We start from the raw sequence: 19,498 nt of genomic DNA, 5'->3' as shown, positions 1-19,498 counted from the left end.
AGTCATTGATGAGCAACCCTCGCGAGACCAATCTCAACAAAAAGAAAGTGACAGAGAAGCTGAGCGTGGAAGAAGAGATGAAACAGTGCATTCAGGATTTTCAAAAAATTAAAATACCTGCAGCGTTTCCCGAGCGCAAACGCCAATGGCAATCTGAACTGCTCCAGAAATACGGGCTATAGGGCATTTTAGCCGTAAAGAATCGTGTCACAACTAAGATGAATTGTTCACAAATTCTTCTACATCCAGCTGTCACTGTCATTCTCCCTCACATTTAATTTGATCTGAAATTTGGATTATCGGTTAAATGGGCAATCACTCTAGAAGCAGTCAACCCTTTGCAAAAAAGTAAAACAAACATTTCACGAAATGGATGGTTAAAAAGCAATGTGCTTTTTATGAAAGAAAGATACATTTTTGTTTTTATTGAAACTATTCAACAAGGGCAGCAAGGCACCAAATGCTGATATCAAATTATGTTCCAGTAAACTGCTGTAATAAATCACTGATAATTATTCCCTGTGTGCTTGCATGAATGGAACATATAGTAATGAAAACTTCCAGATTGATAGGTAAAGACATTTATCTGTGCACAAAATGTGAAAGGTAAATGCAGTTAGTCAATCAATTAAAGTATATTCCTAGATTGCTTTTAGTATAAAGAAAATGCTTTGATTGTTTGGGTAAGTATATTCAAGGAGGTTTCCTTATTTATTCAAGTTGCATATTTAGACTGTGTTGTCTGTTAATGGTCAATGATAACAAGTTTTTATTTGTGCTGTGCTATTCATGTAAGGCCAATGTTAAAAAAAATGTTAATAATATCCTATTTTAGAAGTGTTTCAATAATGTATTGCTTGTCAGAATTGCCAGTTTATATTAAACCAGGAAAGTAGTGAGATACCGTACTCTATTGTCTGGGTGTTTAGCATTGGCAGCTTTTGATCACTAGCCAAATGTAACATTAATAGGAGAAGAATGTTTTAATCAGATACTCCAGTATTTTGGGTTTAAATCTATTTTCTGAACTGTCACATATTCTGAAGATCATATCTGTGTGTATAAATACCAAAACAAAAGCAAAAGCAGTGAAGTATTTTTTAATCAGACATTTGGTAGCTAGCAGACTCTTCTCGTTACATGATACCACGTCCGTATGCAACCTAAAATTAAGACATTCTCTTAAACATGTTTGTATGTCTAATAAACAGTAACCGCAACTCCTAAAATTGTTGAGTTTGATCACAAATACAGATTGCCATCTTCAGAATGGTGAAAGAATTTCTTAAAAGTTGATGTCTGGGAAGGCGGACTTTCTCTTTAAAGTTTCCAATAATAATGAGTAAATCTGGAAGTCTACTGTCTACGTTTTAAGAAAGCATTGCATAGAATGTGAAATCAGGACATTTAAAAACCAGTAACATAAATAATCCCAATTCAAGATCAGTTTCTGCTTCGTGGCTTTCTCTGTTTTCATGTGCCATTTACAGCTCTCAAGGGGGTATCTTACAGTTGTGCTTATGTTTATTTATTTATTTATTTTGGTTGTTGTTACTAATAAATGCATACTGTGAGTGCACACAGAGCCTATTGTTTCAACTATCAATCAAACTCATATAGTTTTACTGCACAGGATATCATTTTAGATGTAGGAGGAGAATTGTCAATATCCACTTGCTCATCAGTGAAGTTCCAAAATGAACTGATGGTTTACTAATGTTGAAGGGCAGTATTATAACATAGTCATTAAAATTAGATGAACATTGAACAAAATCAACCAGTCAGTCTGAAACAATATATACTTTCTCAAAAGATTGAACTTGTACTACAGGTGTTTGTGTAATCATTAGTTATTCTGGGAAACAAAATGCTCTGGTTTGTGATGAGAGACTAACTGTCCTTGTGTAAGATGTAAAGGTGAGACAATGATATGTCAAACCGAGAAGCATATTCACATCACTCAATTTGATAAATGTCGCAAGAGCTGGAATCAATTCCCTCATCAGCCCACAACTGCTCGCTGGAAAAGACAAGGACATGGGCCTGTTCAAATGAGACAGATTTTGTGTATTTATTTAAAAAATGTTCTGCTTTGTTTTTAATTTAGAAATTACATATCTTTAATTTGTATAATTGTAAGCCTAAAGTATTATATAACTATATATCTATCTATCTACAGTGGCTATTGGATGTATTCACCCACTTTGGACATTTTCACATTTTGTTGTGTCACAAACTGAAAATGTAATACATTTAAAACTGCATTTATTTTCCCCAATGCCGTATAACGTCCATTTATTAATGATCAACTTGACTGTGCTCCAAGGGATATTCAATGCCTTTCAAATCTTTGTACACCCCTCCCTTGATCTGTGCCTTTCCACAACTTTATACCAGAGTTGTTTTGAAAGCTCCTTGGTCTTCATGGTAGTATCTTTGCTTTGAATGCACTACTCAACTGTGGGAGCCTCAACTTTTACTGCACACAGATAGACTGCATTCAATGTATTGTTTGAATTCTGAAGACAATTGGTTGTGCCTGAGCTTATTAAGGAGTAAAAGGGCTGAATTTAAATTTTAATCCCACCCCACCCCCCCGTTTTCCCACATTAGGAGTGTATTGTGTAATTGATAAAGAAAAAAATCCCATATAATGGGAACCAAAAGTTAATGTAGTTGCACAACAAAATGTTAAAAAGTCCAAGGGGGACTTTGTGAATACTTCCTATAGCCACTGTATGTATGTATATATATATATATATATATATATATATATATATATATATATATATATATATATATATATATATACACACACACACACATAGACACACACACACAGTGCTTAACAGTTATTTGTGTTCTGCTTTTGAATTAAATCTGATGTATGTAATTTGTATGAAGCCATTATTTGACACACAATAACAGTAGCACTGGCATGCTTTTAAAACTACAATTTGACCTAGGACCTGTCATCACATCTTTTCACAGGCAGCGTTTTCCACGCTTTTGTCTGAAAAGGTCAGTAAACGCCTTGTAAAAAACAATAAATGAAATGGACGCACTGAATGATGCCTGAATTGAAAAAGCTTGGATTAACATTAGAAACCAGCTATCAGGAAGAGCTAAAACTATTAATATGTTGTCTTCACTCTTGAAAATAGGTTATATTAGGTGTTCTAGAGAAATATTTTCCTGTATGTTAATCCAAGCATATATACTTCCACAATTCTTTGAATCATCTGCAGGTTTTTCATAATTTTTCCATTTGACAGTTATACAGTTCATTTGATTGTATCACTTCATTGTAAAAAACATAAAACATATTGAAATACAACCTATTGTAATTAGTCATGGTTTACCAGTACAGTAATCAAAAACAATTAAATAATCAGAAAAGAAACACATGCCTAAAATGTGCTAACACTTGTACACATTTTAAACTCCAGTTCATAACTATTACAATAACAAGACAAGAGCAGAATGCATTATCATAGCATTCAAGTGCAACATAGGGAAATAGGGTATGTTATTATTTAATTTTTGTAACTTTATATTGTATTGTAAGTGACCTTTGTCATTGTCTCTTGTTATCATGTGTTAAGCTACCAAACTCTCAAGTAAAGTGATGGTTCAGGCAGGGAAATGACAAAACCAAACTATCATAATTGAAGAGCACTTAAAAATATTTTTGACGCCACTTTTGAGTTTAGTTACAGACCACAACACATCTTCAGTTGAGTAATATGTATCCAATTTGTAAATGAATCAACAAAAACATCCAATGGACTGCAGGAAAGAGTTGTCATGTTAATTCCTCTGAAACATCCTTGCTATGCTTGAATTCGTCACCTCTTCCCCATCATTCACCTGCCATTTCAGCGTCTGATGGGGAATGGCAGCTGGACTGGCCACCTGCCCATGGCTCTGAGGGGAAGGACACCTTGAAGGAGAGACCAAAGACCAAAGGATGCAATGGAAATCTATTACAGCAAAGAATGGCTTGTAATATAGTATTGTGCTGAGTCAATGTCCCACATACAACCACATACATTCCAGATATATCCATGTATAACCAATAAATAACTAATAGAGGTCATCTGACTGAGTTCCAGGAAAGTATAGTTATATCCCTACTTAATTTGCCATACTGAGGAAATTACGCATCCTGCATTATTACACAATATTTACATCAAGGGGTCATTGTCTTTTGAAACGATCTACAGATTAATTAAATTAAATACTGTATGTACACTTCTGATTTCACTACGTGTGCTGGCTGCTAGGAGAAGGTTGATGACTAAGGGTTGTATAGTTAAAGAACCAAATGTGAAGGAAAATTATGAAGTCTAATAAAGATTCGAAAACCACTAAATATGTCAATGCTTTAGCTCAAACAAGGCAATATCCTGGGGAATTAAATGAAAGGGGGAAATGGTTTTGTACAGGCTGCAATGTCACCTTAGATCACGACAGTAAGTGAAATGTTGATGTTCGTTTAAAATCAGATCGCCATCAAAATGTGAAACGCAAAGCAGAATCTGATCAGACATCAAAAGTAAAACATCAGACGACGGTAATATCTGTGTTTCATCGCAGCGCTGACAGTTGTTATGCTAGAAACGTGGAACATTTTGAACTTGCGGAAACCTTCACATATGCAGTACAAATATACCACCGGAGGAAATCGATAACGCAGTGTGAACAGCGTACATAAAAACATAAGAAAGTTTACAAACGAGAGGAGGCCATTCGCCCCATCGTGCTTGTTTGGTGTCCATTAATAACTAAGTGACCCAAGGATCCTATCCAGTCTGTTTTTAAATGTTCCCAAAGTCCATTCAAGAGTACATTCCACACATTCCAGATACAGATGCTTTTGCTTCAGCTTTTTGTTAGTGTTACTTACCGCAGGTGCTTCAGAACGTCATTGTACGCTGTAGTACTGAGTGTGGCGTCGTCTGCCACGATCCTCGACACCTCGTTAAATTCAATTTCAAAACCCATAAGGCATTTGAGGACAGCTACAGTACAGTACAATAATTCACAAGTTAATGGACAGTACTTTCCTAAAGAAATGACTGCAGCTTTTCTGAGCCACACATTTGGTGTACAGCAAGGATGTGAAGTATATCATTAACTTTGTTATCTGTTGACTCATCAGACACAATGGATATGGAATCAGCTTTTTTATTGGGTCTGTCAGCTGCTTCCTGTGAACTTCAAGCACCTTTGGTAAGAAATACTGACAAAGGAATAACGACAGGGCACCATTGAGAACACTGCGGCTGGATGTACATTGCTCACATCTAAGGCCAGTAAATTGTAGCTTAGCCTTAGCTACATTTTACATGCATTCGAATGTCAACAGAGCTTAAATGACTAAACTGAACTGACTGACGCACACAGATGTACTGCAGTATGTTTGCAGCAGAATTTTTTTTTTTTTTTTTCATATATATACATACATTACCGGGTATAAAATAATATTTAGTGTTAGGTATAAAATATGATGTAGTTCAAAAGTTGTTGCTGTTATTTTATCCAGAGGCATGCAGGACTAACAGTTTTGGTTTTTGTTCTTCAAATTGCAGCAGAACATTTCCTTACCCAGAGCAACTTCGTTTTCACAAGAAACATTTCCAAAGCATTGCAAAGTAAAGTAATGCAGTCAGTCCCACATACAATATACATTAAGCATGCATCCTAGTACACGTGGTGCTAACAATACATAAGCAATCAGGAGCATGAGGGAGCAGAGTTTTATAAGAAAGTGCAGAAGAGAAAGAATGGAGGTTCAGCTGCTGAATTACAGGTACAGTCTGATGCATCTTGAGTCATTGCTGGAAGGTGGTCAGGGACTGTGCGATCCTGACCTCGGTGGGAAGATAATTCCACCACTTACGGGTGAGGGTAGAAAAAAGATAGGCGAGGGTGCTAAAAAATAGAAATAGCTTTGTCTGTCTTGTCTGCTACTTAGCTGCAATTTTGAAGTATTCACCCTGCAATTTAGGTGGACCCTAAGCAATGAGTAAGACATGAAATAGCAGGAACATGTAAATGTACAACACTCCCTCATGCTATTGTAAAGGAGTACAGTTATTAAAATCATTTCACATTTAGGTGTGAAAAGTGTAGGGGATGAGAGAAAAGAAAGAGAAGCACAATACAGGAACCGCGCAAGTAGCTGTATGTGATGTTGTGATGGTCTTCAGCTGGTAGCATATTGGTAATATGAATACATTCAGTTTTGGTTTTTGACTAGCCCAACAAAAAATAAAATAAAAACTAATTTAGTTGGTTATTTATGTAAGGAAGCACTTGTGGTTTTGTGACACAATTATTGGTTCATTTTAGTGAGTTGATGGCAGGAACAGAACGCTGCCCTGTGAATTGAAAGGCCAACTATAGTTTTATGTTACGCAAATGCAATGCACTGCAGACATCCATTATATTTTAACATAATGTTTTCCACCCGGTTAAAACATCTATATCTCCGTAAATGGGATATCTGCATAATCCAATCATCAGGGAAGGGAAAATAAGACTAAACGTTTGCGTATCTGTTATCAAGACATGATTCACAAAGCTCCCATTCACATGTGGCTCCAGGCTTTTGCAGTACGTCGCTTGATTCTTAATTTATACACCACTATTTTGATTACGATAGCCTCTCAAACAGCCATGACAAAGAAGACAACAACAGATGATTTATCTGAAGGCAAGTTAAAATGAGATGACATGTATTGAACAACACGTATTCAAATGCACAGTATGTTCGTCATGTTTTAATTACATGGTCAATTCGAAAACTCTCTCTGGTAACGTGTTTTTTGGTTAAAATATTGTAATGTATCTTATCTATCTAAAACAGATAAGTTATTGAGTAAGATTAGGCCTATGCTCCAAGGGCTACATCTCAATTAGTTTGCTTGCATTATGTTTAAGTATTTGGCAAAACATACATATGAATATAAACAGGTTATTGTTGATATTTATTATAGTTTTTACAGATTGTATGTTACATATGGCTAGTTTAACCCGAGGACTATGAATATGAATATATCAATGGACTGATTTACACATTTTCATGCAGTGACACTATAAAACCCTTAAACCTCAGAGCAAACATTTCCTGCTGGTTTACCCGACACTTCTTTATATACGGGAGCAGTGAAACATAGATTGAAATAAGGATTATCTCTATCTCTCTTGTGTGTGCACATTTAAAAACATGAGATTTTCGTTCTTGAAAATCTTCGTGCTGAATTTGATGATGTGGATCATATGATTTCCTTAAAGGATTTTCTTCTAGGACCTTTTCCAGTTCTACAAACAGACAACGCAGTACTTTGTTGTCTTACAAGAATCTGTATTTTGTATTATCTGTGGGCACCTCGGGGCACCATTCTTGGCCCTGCGTTCTTTTGTTAGTATAAGAAAATATATTCAACACACAGTTATCCTGATTTTACGCAACTTTATACCTTGACCACAACATCGATTTTACTGCACTGTCTGGCTGAAGTAACAAAATGAGTGTCTGAAATGTGATAGTGATTCAATTTCGAGAGGCCTGAGTTTTTGTTACTGGGTTCTCACCAACAACAAGTACTCGGAAAAATAGATTTGGCTCCCGCAACAAGTAACATAAATTGTAATGTGAGAAATCGAGGAGCTATATTTGATTCTGATTGAGGCACATATTTGAAAACCCGGGCTAAAAAAAAATGTGTGTCTTCGTTTTCTAATTGTAAGAAAGTGATTCATGCTTTTGGTTCACGCAGATTTGCCTGTAGCTTGTTGTAATGTCTTATTTGTTCAGTCGGCTGGCCATGCCATGTCAGTTTGTGCAGAACGCAGCTGTTGGGGATCTTGCGTTGGCATCATTGCCCTCACATCCAATTCAATTATGAATGCATTACGGACACATACATCACTAAATGGATTGTCGCCTCTACATTATTCCTCCTTCAAAGCCTGTTTACACTGAGGTCAGGTAATAGTGGTGCAGGTGCGTTTTCATTTTTTCTAATACTCCCAGACTCTGAAACTCTTTCCCTCTTGTGTCAGAGATGATGATATTTCCTATATTATGATTAATCAGCTGAACCTACACTTTCCTGATTATATATCCTGCTACTATGCATTATGATTACAATTCCCTTTGTTGATCACTGTTATTTATGATGTTGAGTTGTTTATATGCAATATGTACTGTAGCTATAGCTGGCAGAAACTAAAAATATTATAGCAAGAAAGGCATCTTCACAAATCCAAATATATATATTTGTCTTTCAAACTAAATGTACAGCTGCATTAATAATAATCATGGCTTCATCCACAAGGGGTCCTATTAACAAACCATTAAGTCTTAAATAATTTAAAATGTATTGTTTAAAGTTTATTTTATGAATAAAATTACATTTTAAATTCAATAAAAACCATTTAAGGTTTGTGAATAAGACCCCTGACATCCGTTAATCAAAAGCCTATGAAACTTCTTGGGCAATAAGCAACTCATTACCATAGACTAATAAGATATAATCTGACAAGCCTGATTTATATGAATATTGTTTAAAAAGTGCACAGTCTCTAAGGTGTTCATACGTATTAATCATTGTCATATCACTTTTTCAACATGGTAAAAAATTTAGTAAGACAGCTCTTTTATACTCAGTGATTAAAAGAATCAGCTAACTTTCCTTTTGACAAGTATCTTTTTATTCATAAGTACGTGTGAAATTTGTGCACATTTTTTTATTATCCCCCCCTCCACAATCACATTTCTGAACGAGGAATATATTCCAAGGTTAACAAGCAGATAATAAGTACAGTTTGTATCAAACACATAATTCAAGTTCTGATCCAAGCAGATTATTTTAGAAATAGATTAAATTGAAGGAAAGTTGTATTTTTACACGGATGAAGAAAAGAACTACAGATACTGTCACACAGCTACACTTTTCAGTTGCAAACACAAATTCTGGATTAATTACATGATGTCAAGTCATATGATGAAATACAGTCTCAGAGTTTCAGTTATCCTTGATTCTTCATGCAACAGTAATCATTGGGCTTTTGCAAAAGAAGCTGGTTGGAAAGTAGTACCTTTGAATTCCTCCTGTCTTTCTGGAGCATTTAACATTTTAAATTACAGCATTTGGAGATCATCACCAGCAACCATAAACATGTAAGGATTATGTCATACATGAATACATTATTGAAATATGAGTGTGTCTGTCTTTGTGTGTGTGTGTGTTTTGTGTGTGGGAGGGGGGTTGTCACTTATTGGTCCAAACCAAAGCCTTCAGGCCCTGACTGTGCAATTTGCATGAGATGATGGTTTCAATGCTCTTGCAAAATAAAATGCGCACACCTATAAAATACAAATCAGCCCATTAGCCTGACACTTTTGAATACAGATTGCAGCAGAGACTGAGGAAACCAAATGGCAGTTCTTTTTAAGACATATTGCCTGTGTCAGAATTGAGCACTTCTCTGTCTGCAGCTCAATCATCTGTTCAATAGACATATTGATGTGCAACTCTAACAATGGCATGTGGAGACATTCCACCAATTTAGTCATTTATATAAATAAATAATAGTTGTATTTACTTCCCAATAACAGTATAAATGTACCATCAGGGATCAGTCAGAAGTGTGGTGCTTAAGTATACAGAGATAAAATAACTCATGTAGAAAACAAAAGAGCTACTTTTTCTAAACAGGATATCAACTGAAATGTAAATACATTATGATCACCTGCCTAGTATTGTGTAGGTCCCCCTTTTGCAGCCAAAACAGCCCTGACCCGTCGAGGCATGGACTCCACTAGACCTCTGAAGGTGTGCTGTGGTATCTGGCACCAAGACGTTAGCGGCAGATCCTTTAAGTCCTGTAAGTTGCCGGGTGGGGCCTCCATGAATCGGACTTGTTTGTCCAGCACATCCCACAGATGCTCGATTGGATTGAGATCTGGGGAATTTGGAGGCCAAGTCAACACCTTGAACTCATGATTCATCAGACCAGGCTACCTTCTTCCATTGCTCCGTTGTCCAGTTCTGATGCTCACGTGCCCATTGTAGGCGCTTTCGGCAGTGGACAGGGGTCAGCATGGGCACCCTGACTGGTCTGCGGCTACGCAGCCCCATACGCAACAAACTGCAATGCACTGTGTGTTCTGACACCTTTCTATCAGAACCAGCATTCACTTTTTCAGCAATTTGAGCTACAGTAGCTCGTCTGTTGGATCGGACCACACGGGCCAGCCTTCGCTCCCCACGTGCATCAATGAGCCTCGGCCGCCCATGACCGGTTCACCTCTTTTCCTTCCTTGGACCACTTTTGATAGGTACTGACCACTGCAGACCGGGAACACCCCACAAGAGCTGCAGTTTTGGAGATGCTCTGACCCAGTCGTCTAGCCATCACAATCTGGCCCTTGTCAAAGTCGCTCAGATCCTTACGCTTGCCCATTTTTCCTGCTTCTAACACATCAACTTTGAGGACAAAATGTTCACTTGCTGCCTAATATATCCCACCCACTGACAGGTGCCATGATAACGAGATTATCAGTGTTATTCACTTCACCTGTCAGTGGTCATAATGTTATGGCTGATCAGTGTATGTATGTATTTATTTACACATTGTATATATGTATGCATATTCTTTATGTTTATAAGGCATAAGGAAAGGAAACAAATAAATAATTACATTTTAGATATATATATATATTTTTTTTAAATGTAGCTTTTCTCATTTATTAGTACTGGGTACAGTGAAACTCTGTCTACTAGATATCCACAAGTCAAGATGTCCACAAATTAAAATGTCCAACTCGTTCCTTTTTGAAAATGTTTTCCCCTAACTGATGTCAAGTGAAAAGAAGATGAAAACACAACAACTGTAGATTAGTTGAAATTGCAAATAGAATTTCTGGTACTAATTAGCATTGACACCTGGCTCAGTAATTACAGGATGCTTTGAAACAGGACAGGATAATTAAACTCATCTACACTACAAATTGATTGATTGAAAGTGTTAAGAAGATTAGAGGGAAGCAAATTGCTTTTTAAAATGCATATATGCTTTGTTTTTTTTCACTGATATTAGTTTATAGAGTTTTACGGGTCATGTAATGTTTCTGAACATCCATCAAGATTTGTATTTTTATTTGTTTTAAATTACATTAGACCAACTGTTTAAAAACTGTATTGTAGTGTCAAAGTTTCATTTTAATTTGGATTTTAAATGTAATGTCCTAAGCCTCCCTTGGTGTTGGATTCAGTATTTTTCAGTGCTGTGCATTTAATATTTTAATAACATTATATTTCATTATTAAAACTCCCAAAAAATAAACAAAAATGTTGACTGTTCCTACATCTGCATGATAAAACTTGTACACTTACTGTCAGACAAATAGAGCTAATGTTGTAAGAAATGTTGAGGCAAAATTCTTAGAAATTATAATAATCTTATTTGTTTGTTTATTTGGGAAGTAATGGAAAATGATAAATCATATGATAACAATTTACAATAGACACAAACCCAGGAATATATTTAAATTCCTTTACTATCCAAGTGTCCAAAATAATTACTCATGTACCAAACAATAGTGCAGTGAGTTGCGTGAGACAGGAAGAATTATGGCATTGAGAAAGGCTTATTACTAGTGCATAAATCAGCTCTTCATCTATCTTTCAGAATCATAAATAGAAACTGGAACAGAGCACAATTTTTTTCCACACCTAACCGTTAAAACACAAATGTATAATTGCCCTTCAAAATTGCACAATTATAATCAGCCTACTTGTAAGATTTAATAACACACTTCATCCAAATACATCCATTCTTAATAGAGCCAATAAGAGGTTCTGCACTCTGGTGTGTTTTAATGTTTCTTCTTTTCTTTTCTTTTCCCAATGAATACCAGAGGGAAGAACAGTTGTTGAGCTACCGAATCTAATGTGTTAAGTATAAGGAACATACTGAGTTTGCTCCTGAAAACACTAAGCTAGCCAGTCTGAACTATTGCTTCTACAGATAACGTGTGCTGTCCTTGGCCCTTAGTTACTTGATACCACCACCTCTTTTATTAGGGAACTGATGTATCAAGCTCACATAGAGTATAAAGCACTGAAAGGGGTGAAGAAAAGAAGAGAAGGGCTTCTTAGTGAAACAACAACTTTCTAATATTTGTCAGTTTGTTGCAAAAGCCGCGTTCTTCAGTCAATCTGCCTGATTCCATTTTGACAAATAATTGTTGTTTTCCACAGTGCAATCATAGCTTGCATGTACATATGGCCCGAATAAGCTGCATTCCCAAAAAGATGATTACACTTTGAAAACAGTCATCCGGTGGCATGTCAACAACTGTCAGAGATTTTCTACAAACCCGCCCAACAGCCATCTTTCCTGCAAAAACTACGTCTGGCAGCTGATGCACTAGACTCCAAAACTTTCAACTGAGAACAGAATTCTGCTTCATCTCAGTTTCATTCTTTGGCAGCTGTGTTTTGTCTGTGCACCAACTGTGAATTTAAAACATTTCTTGAGCAGAAATCGGGATAGTTTCTACCATGACAAACTTCGACTTAGCGCCGGCTTGAATGAGCAATGTTAGTGCTGCGGATCATGCACAGAAGCATAAGCGGTATGAAATCAAATAATCACCGCCCTGCTAAGCCTTCGTGTTAGTAAATCAAAAATCAAAACGAGCTTCTTGCAGCTTTTACTTTGCAGGAGAGTTCCTCAATAGTCTCCACATTCTCGCTGTATTTTTAAAACTAGGAACAACCTACAAGACACAGGTGTGTTTTTCAGTTTAATTAAAACCAATGTGATAGGTTCAAAAATGTATTTCGTACTGCCTGACTCTTTTGTAAGCCGCATTGGCAAACTCCATGACTGCCCAGTTTACAGTGTTAGATGTTATCTTTAATACAGTCAGAAGAAAACAAATTCAGAGCTGCAAAATTCTCCCAGTTTTTCCTTAAGTGGAATGCGGACAGTTATAATAAGCATGATTATGGATACTAGCATCAATTACAGTAATAGAAACAACCCTTGCATTCAACATACTGGGTGTCCCTCATTTACCCAGGTGTTTCCTGTACCTGTATATACAACATTTATATTTAAATGTACAATGTATTGTAAATATCAATAAGGGACATAAATCCTATCATTTTCAAATGCACAGAATAATATTTATATGAAAATGTAACTTTGAAAAAGATATTTAAAATGCATCCAGTATCATAAATCGTTTCTGCAGTTTATTCATTTTACAGCAATCCCGCTGTCTTCTGCATTTCTTTGAACTGCTTTGTATTGGTGATGCTTAACCGATGGATTATATTTGAAATATTCTTTGCATATGTGTTTCTTCACACCTCCAGCTGTGCTTAGCCAATATTGTGCACAAAGTAGGTACTTTTATTCATAAAGCCATTTATAAGCTCACGAGCAAGAATATTTGATGAGCCATGCCTGTTTTCACCTCCTCTTATTTAGTCAACAGATAATATGTTACATTTGTTTGCAAAGGTGGTAATGAATCTTCATGTACACTTTTGCTATTTGATGTATACATATTTAATCAGAAGAAAATAAGAATATATTTCCACTGATTTGAAAGGGAATGTGAGGGTATGTGAAGCATTCTGGGACTTATTTCCATGGCAACTTGTCATGGCATAACAATGGGCAAAACCAGCAAAAATAGAACAGAAAACACATTCGCACGGATGTGTGTGTGTGTGTGTGTGTGTGTGTGTGTGTATGTGTGTGTGTGTGTGTGTGTGTGTGCGTGTGTGTGTGTGTGTGTGTGCGTGCATATGTGTGCATGTGTGTGTCTGTGCGTGTGCGTGTGTGTGTGCATGTGTGTGTGTGCATGTGTGCGTGTATGCATGCATGTGTGTGTGTGTGTGTGTGTGTGTGAGTGCGTGTGTGTATGTGTGTGTGCATGTGTGTGTCTGTGTGTGTGCATGTGTGTGTGTGTGTGTGTGTGCATGTGTGTGTGTGTGTGTGTCTGTGCATATGTGTGTGTGTGTGTGTGTCTGTGCGTGTGTGCGTGTGTGTATGTTTGTTTTTCCTTTATGCACAGATAGAATAGACACACACATGCAAAATGTCTTGGACATTTTGTTAATTATTTTACATTTTAAATTAAAATATCTAAAACCAACACAAACATCAAAGCTTATTTAAACTTTTTTTTTTTAAATCATGCATAAACAAATAACTTATTTGAAAAGCGGAGATCGCTAAGCCTTCAGACTAATTAGGTGCTAATTGTGGAACAATCATGAGTGATTATGTATGTTAACTGGACTCCTCTAGTATGAAATATAATACATTAAGAATGACAATACTACTTTAATTACATTGCACTGCTTGAGTTCAAATGTTAATTGAGTGTCAGGTGCCTGTACCGGTTTGATTTGAGCCTCTTCAACACGAAAATGAGATGACTTAATACTGCATTCAGTCTAATTTTACCATATTGTCCGAGATTCAACTAAATGTTTAATTTGTCTTCTATATGTTCTTGATTGCCAGGATATGTGCCTGCTGTAATTTAGATGCATTGCCCATGTAGAGCAATGTCTTTATCATAATGAAATTGTACTTATATTTATAATTATCATTTGTCATCTAGTGACATGGGTGTGATATTAATTTTGCATGCAATACTTATTCCAAGTATATGGCATGGTATTTCTATATCTCTGAAATTTAAAAAGGAACCTCAATTAAAATATTGCATATTTTTACCTTCAGTGACCTTTGTAGGTTCTAACACTCAGAGTAAATTTACTCAAGAATCAAATGTGACTTGTAAAATCTTCATTTAAGAAAATAATTATACAAGTGGTAATACTATAGTCTCAAATTTGTGCAGCTTCTTCAACTGGGGGGACATCCCTGTAAGTAATACATGCACTATGATTGTATTTGTCTTGCTTGAACATTAATGCTTACATTGACACAATGCCTGTTTATGACTCACCCATTAGAGTAAGTGCAAGTGTTTTTTTATCCCCTGCAAATCCTTGGGGCAACAGCAAACCTCTTAAAAATGCATAATGTGATTTTAGTTTTCACCCCTGTCGTCTGCTGTTTTATTGTGGTAGTTTTGTTATAGTAGTGCAGCATTTTAAAGCCATTCATTCTCCATTGCAAAATAAAGAAACATCAACATTCCTCTGAAGTTCTGACAAAACTTTAATGACAGCCACGTTTAACTTGGCATAGTTTGTGATAGTTGGCTTGTTTTGATGCAGTGAATGCTCCTTGTCACATAAAAACATTTGATTTAAGTGTTAGATGATTTAATAGACAACATGTGTTATGTATGTATGTATGTATGTATGTATGTATGTATGTATGTATGTATGTATGTATTTAGTATTCAATATGTATCAGGAAAGGACAAGCCCAGTAACTCTCCTGATGTCTGAATCCTTGCCTTAAATGAATGTCAACAAAACTGAGTGGTTAATATTATATATATTATTATATTAAATGGACATTTAATTCTGTTCTTACAGTGTATTTACAGCATAGTTATACATAGTTAAAATGTAGGTAATGTGTAATTACTATGGTATTACACAGGGTGTGTATATTACACAATTATGACACATTACTTACCATGTGATCATGTGCAATGGCACTCTAAGCATATAATCAATGACCCAGTCCACTAAGCAAAATGTGCAAATCCAATGTCAAGTGTAACCAGTTGACACCTTTTCATGTGGTGTCAATCAAATAATCTCTTGCCTCCCCTGGCCTTGATGAATAACCATAAGACTGCTAATGACATAAGTCATTTCACTGCTAATGCTTCTTCTGTCGGTAATGCTGGCGATTCCTCAGTACCAGGGCTATTAGACTTTACACAAATTATTTTGCTTGAGGTTGATATACCAATTAAGTATACCATTCATCTTCTAGATCATCAAAAGAGTGTGGCATCTCTGTTTACTTGATAAATGATTGCAACCTTCCAAGGTCTTGGCCAACTTATTGCCCAGTGCACTTCAAAGTGAAAAATGCACACAAAAAAATAGCAGAAAACATCCTTACAGCATGCATGTCCCTGAGTTGGTTACTCAACAGAAACTCCTTTACCCTATCAACCATTCACATATCTAATGAATTGCCAGAAGTATAAACGTGACTCCCTTCCACTCCAAATTGAACTCTACCCTTAAACAACAGCTGCAAACAAGTGTTGCTGTTAATAGTAACCCAAGGTCAACTCTGATCATATACAATGGTAAAACAGGCTGATTCCACTCAGATAAAGTAAAAACTAAATTTGGGGGAGATATGGCATGGCAACAATAAACTGTAATAAACTGCATCCAGTATTTTACACATTTCCTAATGTATGCATTATGAATGTCATTAACTTTCTACTAGACTAACTATGTGTTGTGATCAATAGGGTTGATTGATCTTTTTAGGATTGTTAACTATCAGGATGTATAGAGAATTGAGAAACATTTTAAAGAGGAAAACAGGAATGTCAGAGATACTACACACAAAAACAAATGACAACTTCTGAGATCTGGGATACCTACTATTATGAACTTTGGGAGCTATCATGAATAGATTAAATATACAAATAATAAATACATACATGGTACATATTCAAATTCATTTCTAATAACACTGTTCAATGACAATAATATTACCCAATTTTCACTATTTGTGTACATATATTGGACCTGTTGCATTTGCAGGCTTTTTGCATTCAAATGCACAAAAATCTGCTGTATAAAATGGACACTACTATTTTAAGAAAATGTTCTGGCTCAAATGAAATACAGGACACAAAGGGATGTGACACAGGTTTTTCCTTTATAGGTTTAAAATTATGATTTGTCCAATTATACAGAGCTTTAGTAAAAGGCTAAGGGGTTATGAACCATACTAAGGCTATTACATGTTGTCTTTTTTAAGATCATTGGTGTTGTTTTTTCATTAAAATGAAGTTCAACTGAGATGTTAACTGTTACATTATTATATAGGTCTAATTAAAGGTCAACATTTACATCAGTGATATTCAGGTTGTTAAAAGCAGCGTGGGATACCAATTAGCGGAGAGATCGAGGGTATGAGGTCTATTGCATGGCATCCTTTTGGTACTAACCACAGCAGCGTAATATCATTTTAAACCCACTCATATGCTTCCACTAAAGTCAAGGCATGGAGCATAAAACATACCGTTCTGCCTATTTTCTTTGGCAAATTAAGTATTTTGGGGAAAACTAATCGTCAAGCTATGATAATGCAAGGTAAAATATGCAATAGCTGTGTGTCAACCTCAGTGGGAGGTATCCTAACTAATGAATCTACAGGGTTTTTAAAACTCTCCCAGGCAAACTAATTGAGTGCTGTGCAGCAGAGCATTTTCTACTGTGATCGTTTTGATTAATTATTTGGCAAAGGGAAAAACATATGATGAGATTACACAGGATGCTAACTAAATTCATTCTAATACAATGATACTTGTGTTCAAGATTTCTCAGACTAATTATTCTTTCTGTTACTATATTTAAATTGTAATTGTGGCTCTGTTAGTGCCTTTGATGATTTTTCTACTTTATATATGTGAGTAATTTATATTAGAATTCCAAGGTTAAATTCTTACATGTTGAATATGTTATTTTGTGTATTTTATCAATTTTATTTTACTGCGCTGCTTATAGTTTTGTTTATTTTGATAATTAACCATTTTAGACAAATATTTTCCATTCGAGATAATTCAGAAATCTGGTAAAGTTCAAGAGAAAATGTACTATTGCACAACAGGACAAACAGGACAGGTCAGAAACTGGATGAAAATGACAGAATACATGGAGACAACAGTATCTGATACCCAAAGTATGAATGACATACAAATGCACTTTGCTTCTGGTTGAAAACAAAACCATTCAGGAATGCTAATGTCTCAGTTTTGGTGAACATGTTCAGACCCCATTCACAGACAATACGAGACATTTCTTTTAAATCAATACATTTTTGGTATTTCTTGGTATATATATATATTTGTTATATCTCAATTCATTATATCTGTGAAGAACTTTATGTTGACCTAATCATACTATTTATTTGTGGTATATTTGTCATATATTCATATTTATTCATGGTACAGCTCTCTTTTATTTTGAATATTTTGGGATGGGTAGATTCACAATCACAACTGAAAATTGTTAAAATAACTAATTTGATATCTGCTTCACAGCCAGTGAAGAATTCTTCAGCTGAATTTATATTGTTTACTCTGTTTACTATAAAAATAAGTGTTTATTACAAGATGAAAACAGTAGTGTACCAGATATTACTTGCACAAGGCATAATATTCCATAAATATCTCACCCACATGTATACATTAAAGTTGTAAAAAAAGAAATCTGCTGATAAAGTTTTGCACTGTGTATGCACTATAATGTCCATAGAAAGCCCCCCCTTTCACCTTTCTTGCCTTATAGTTGGGATCTAAAATGCATTAAAATAGTTTAGTTAATTTATCTATACATCCTACACCATAACTTCCAAGTTAAAGAAATATTCTAGAAACAATTTAGTTTGGTTGGATAAGTGTCCACCCCCCTTGTAACAGCAATTGTAAATTAGTTCAGGTAAGAGCAATTGCCTTCAAATTACACGCCAAGTTAAGTGCCCTCCACCTATGTTACATTTTAGTGAAGAGCACAGCCAAAACTACACTGGAGTGGCTAAGGAACTAAAAGGTAAATGTCCTTGAGTGGCTGAATCAGAGTTGTGATTTAATCAAATTGGAAAGTCATGGCATGACTTGAAGATTTGCTGTCTATCAAAACTCTCCAAGGAGCATTACAGATCTTCAACATTTTTATAAAGAAGAATGGTCCAGGTCTGAAGGGAATGTCCTACTCGGAAAGACCCTGAAACAGACCCTTTTCACCCTGGAACAGAGGAGACTATGTGGGGACTTGATTCAAGTCTTCAAAATCATGAAGGGCATCGACCACATTAAACCAGAGGAGCTTTTCCAGATCAGCAGGGACACACGCACCCGGGACACAAATGGAAATTGGGCTTCAAGGCATTCAAGACAGAAAACAGGAGACACTTCTTCACACAGAGAGGCGTCACAATCTGAACAAACTCCCTGTGATGTGGCTGAAGAGACAATATGGGAACATTCAAAAAGACTGGATAGGATCCTTTAATCACTTAGTTATTAATGGACACCAAACGAGCACGATGGGGCGAATGGCCTCCTCTCGAATGTAAATGTTCTTATGTTCTAAATATTGACAAATCTATGTCTATCTCAACAGACTGACAGTTGTTGTCAAAGATGCTTCCACCAAATATTAACTCAGGGAGGTGGAGACTTTCTATAGGCACTGTAGCTATAACTGACTCATGTTTAATTTGCCTGATAAATTAAGGGTGCAAGCATTTAATATATCTTGGTTACTCTGAACAC

The 19,498-nt window shown here is 35.8% G+C and overlaps 1 protein-coding gene across 1 annotated transcript in view; it reads left to right on the top strand.

Annotated features, from left to right (window-relative positions):
- The window catches only part of LOC136766790 (BTB/POZ domain-containing protein KCTD8-like), a 39,021-nt gene extending 36,302 nt beyond the window's left edge, over positions 1 to 2,719 (top strand). Inside the window, exon 2 of the mRNA XM_066720607.1 lies at positions 1 to 2,719. This exon is cut by the window's left edge and continues 282 nt beyond it. Coding sequence (XP_066576704.1) covers positions 1 to 182 — 182 coding nt within the window. The 3' untranslated portion in view covers positions 183 to 2,719.
- Positions 2,720 to 19,498: the final 16,779 nt, after the last annotated feature.

Source organism: Amia ocellicauda, chromosome 13 (assembly GCF_036373705.1).
Source record: "Amia ocellicauda isolate fAmiCal2 chromosome 13, fAmiCal2.hap1, whole genome shotgun sequence".
Classification (NCBI taxonomy): domain Eukaryota; kingdom Metazoa; phylum Chordata; class Actinopteri; order Amiiformes; family Amiidae; genus Amia; species Amia ocellicauda.
The sequence above is the reverse complement of the archived record's forward strand: the minus strand, read 5'-3'. Positions and strand labels throughout refer to the sequence as shown.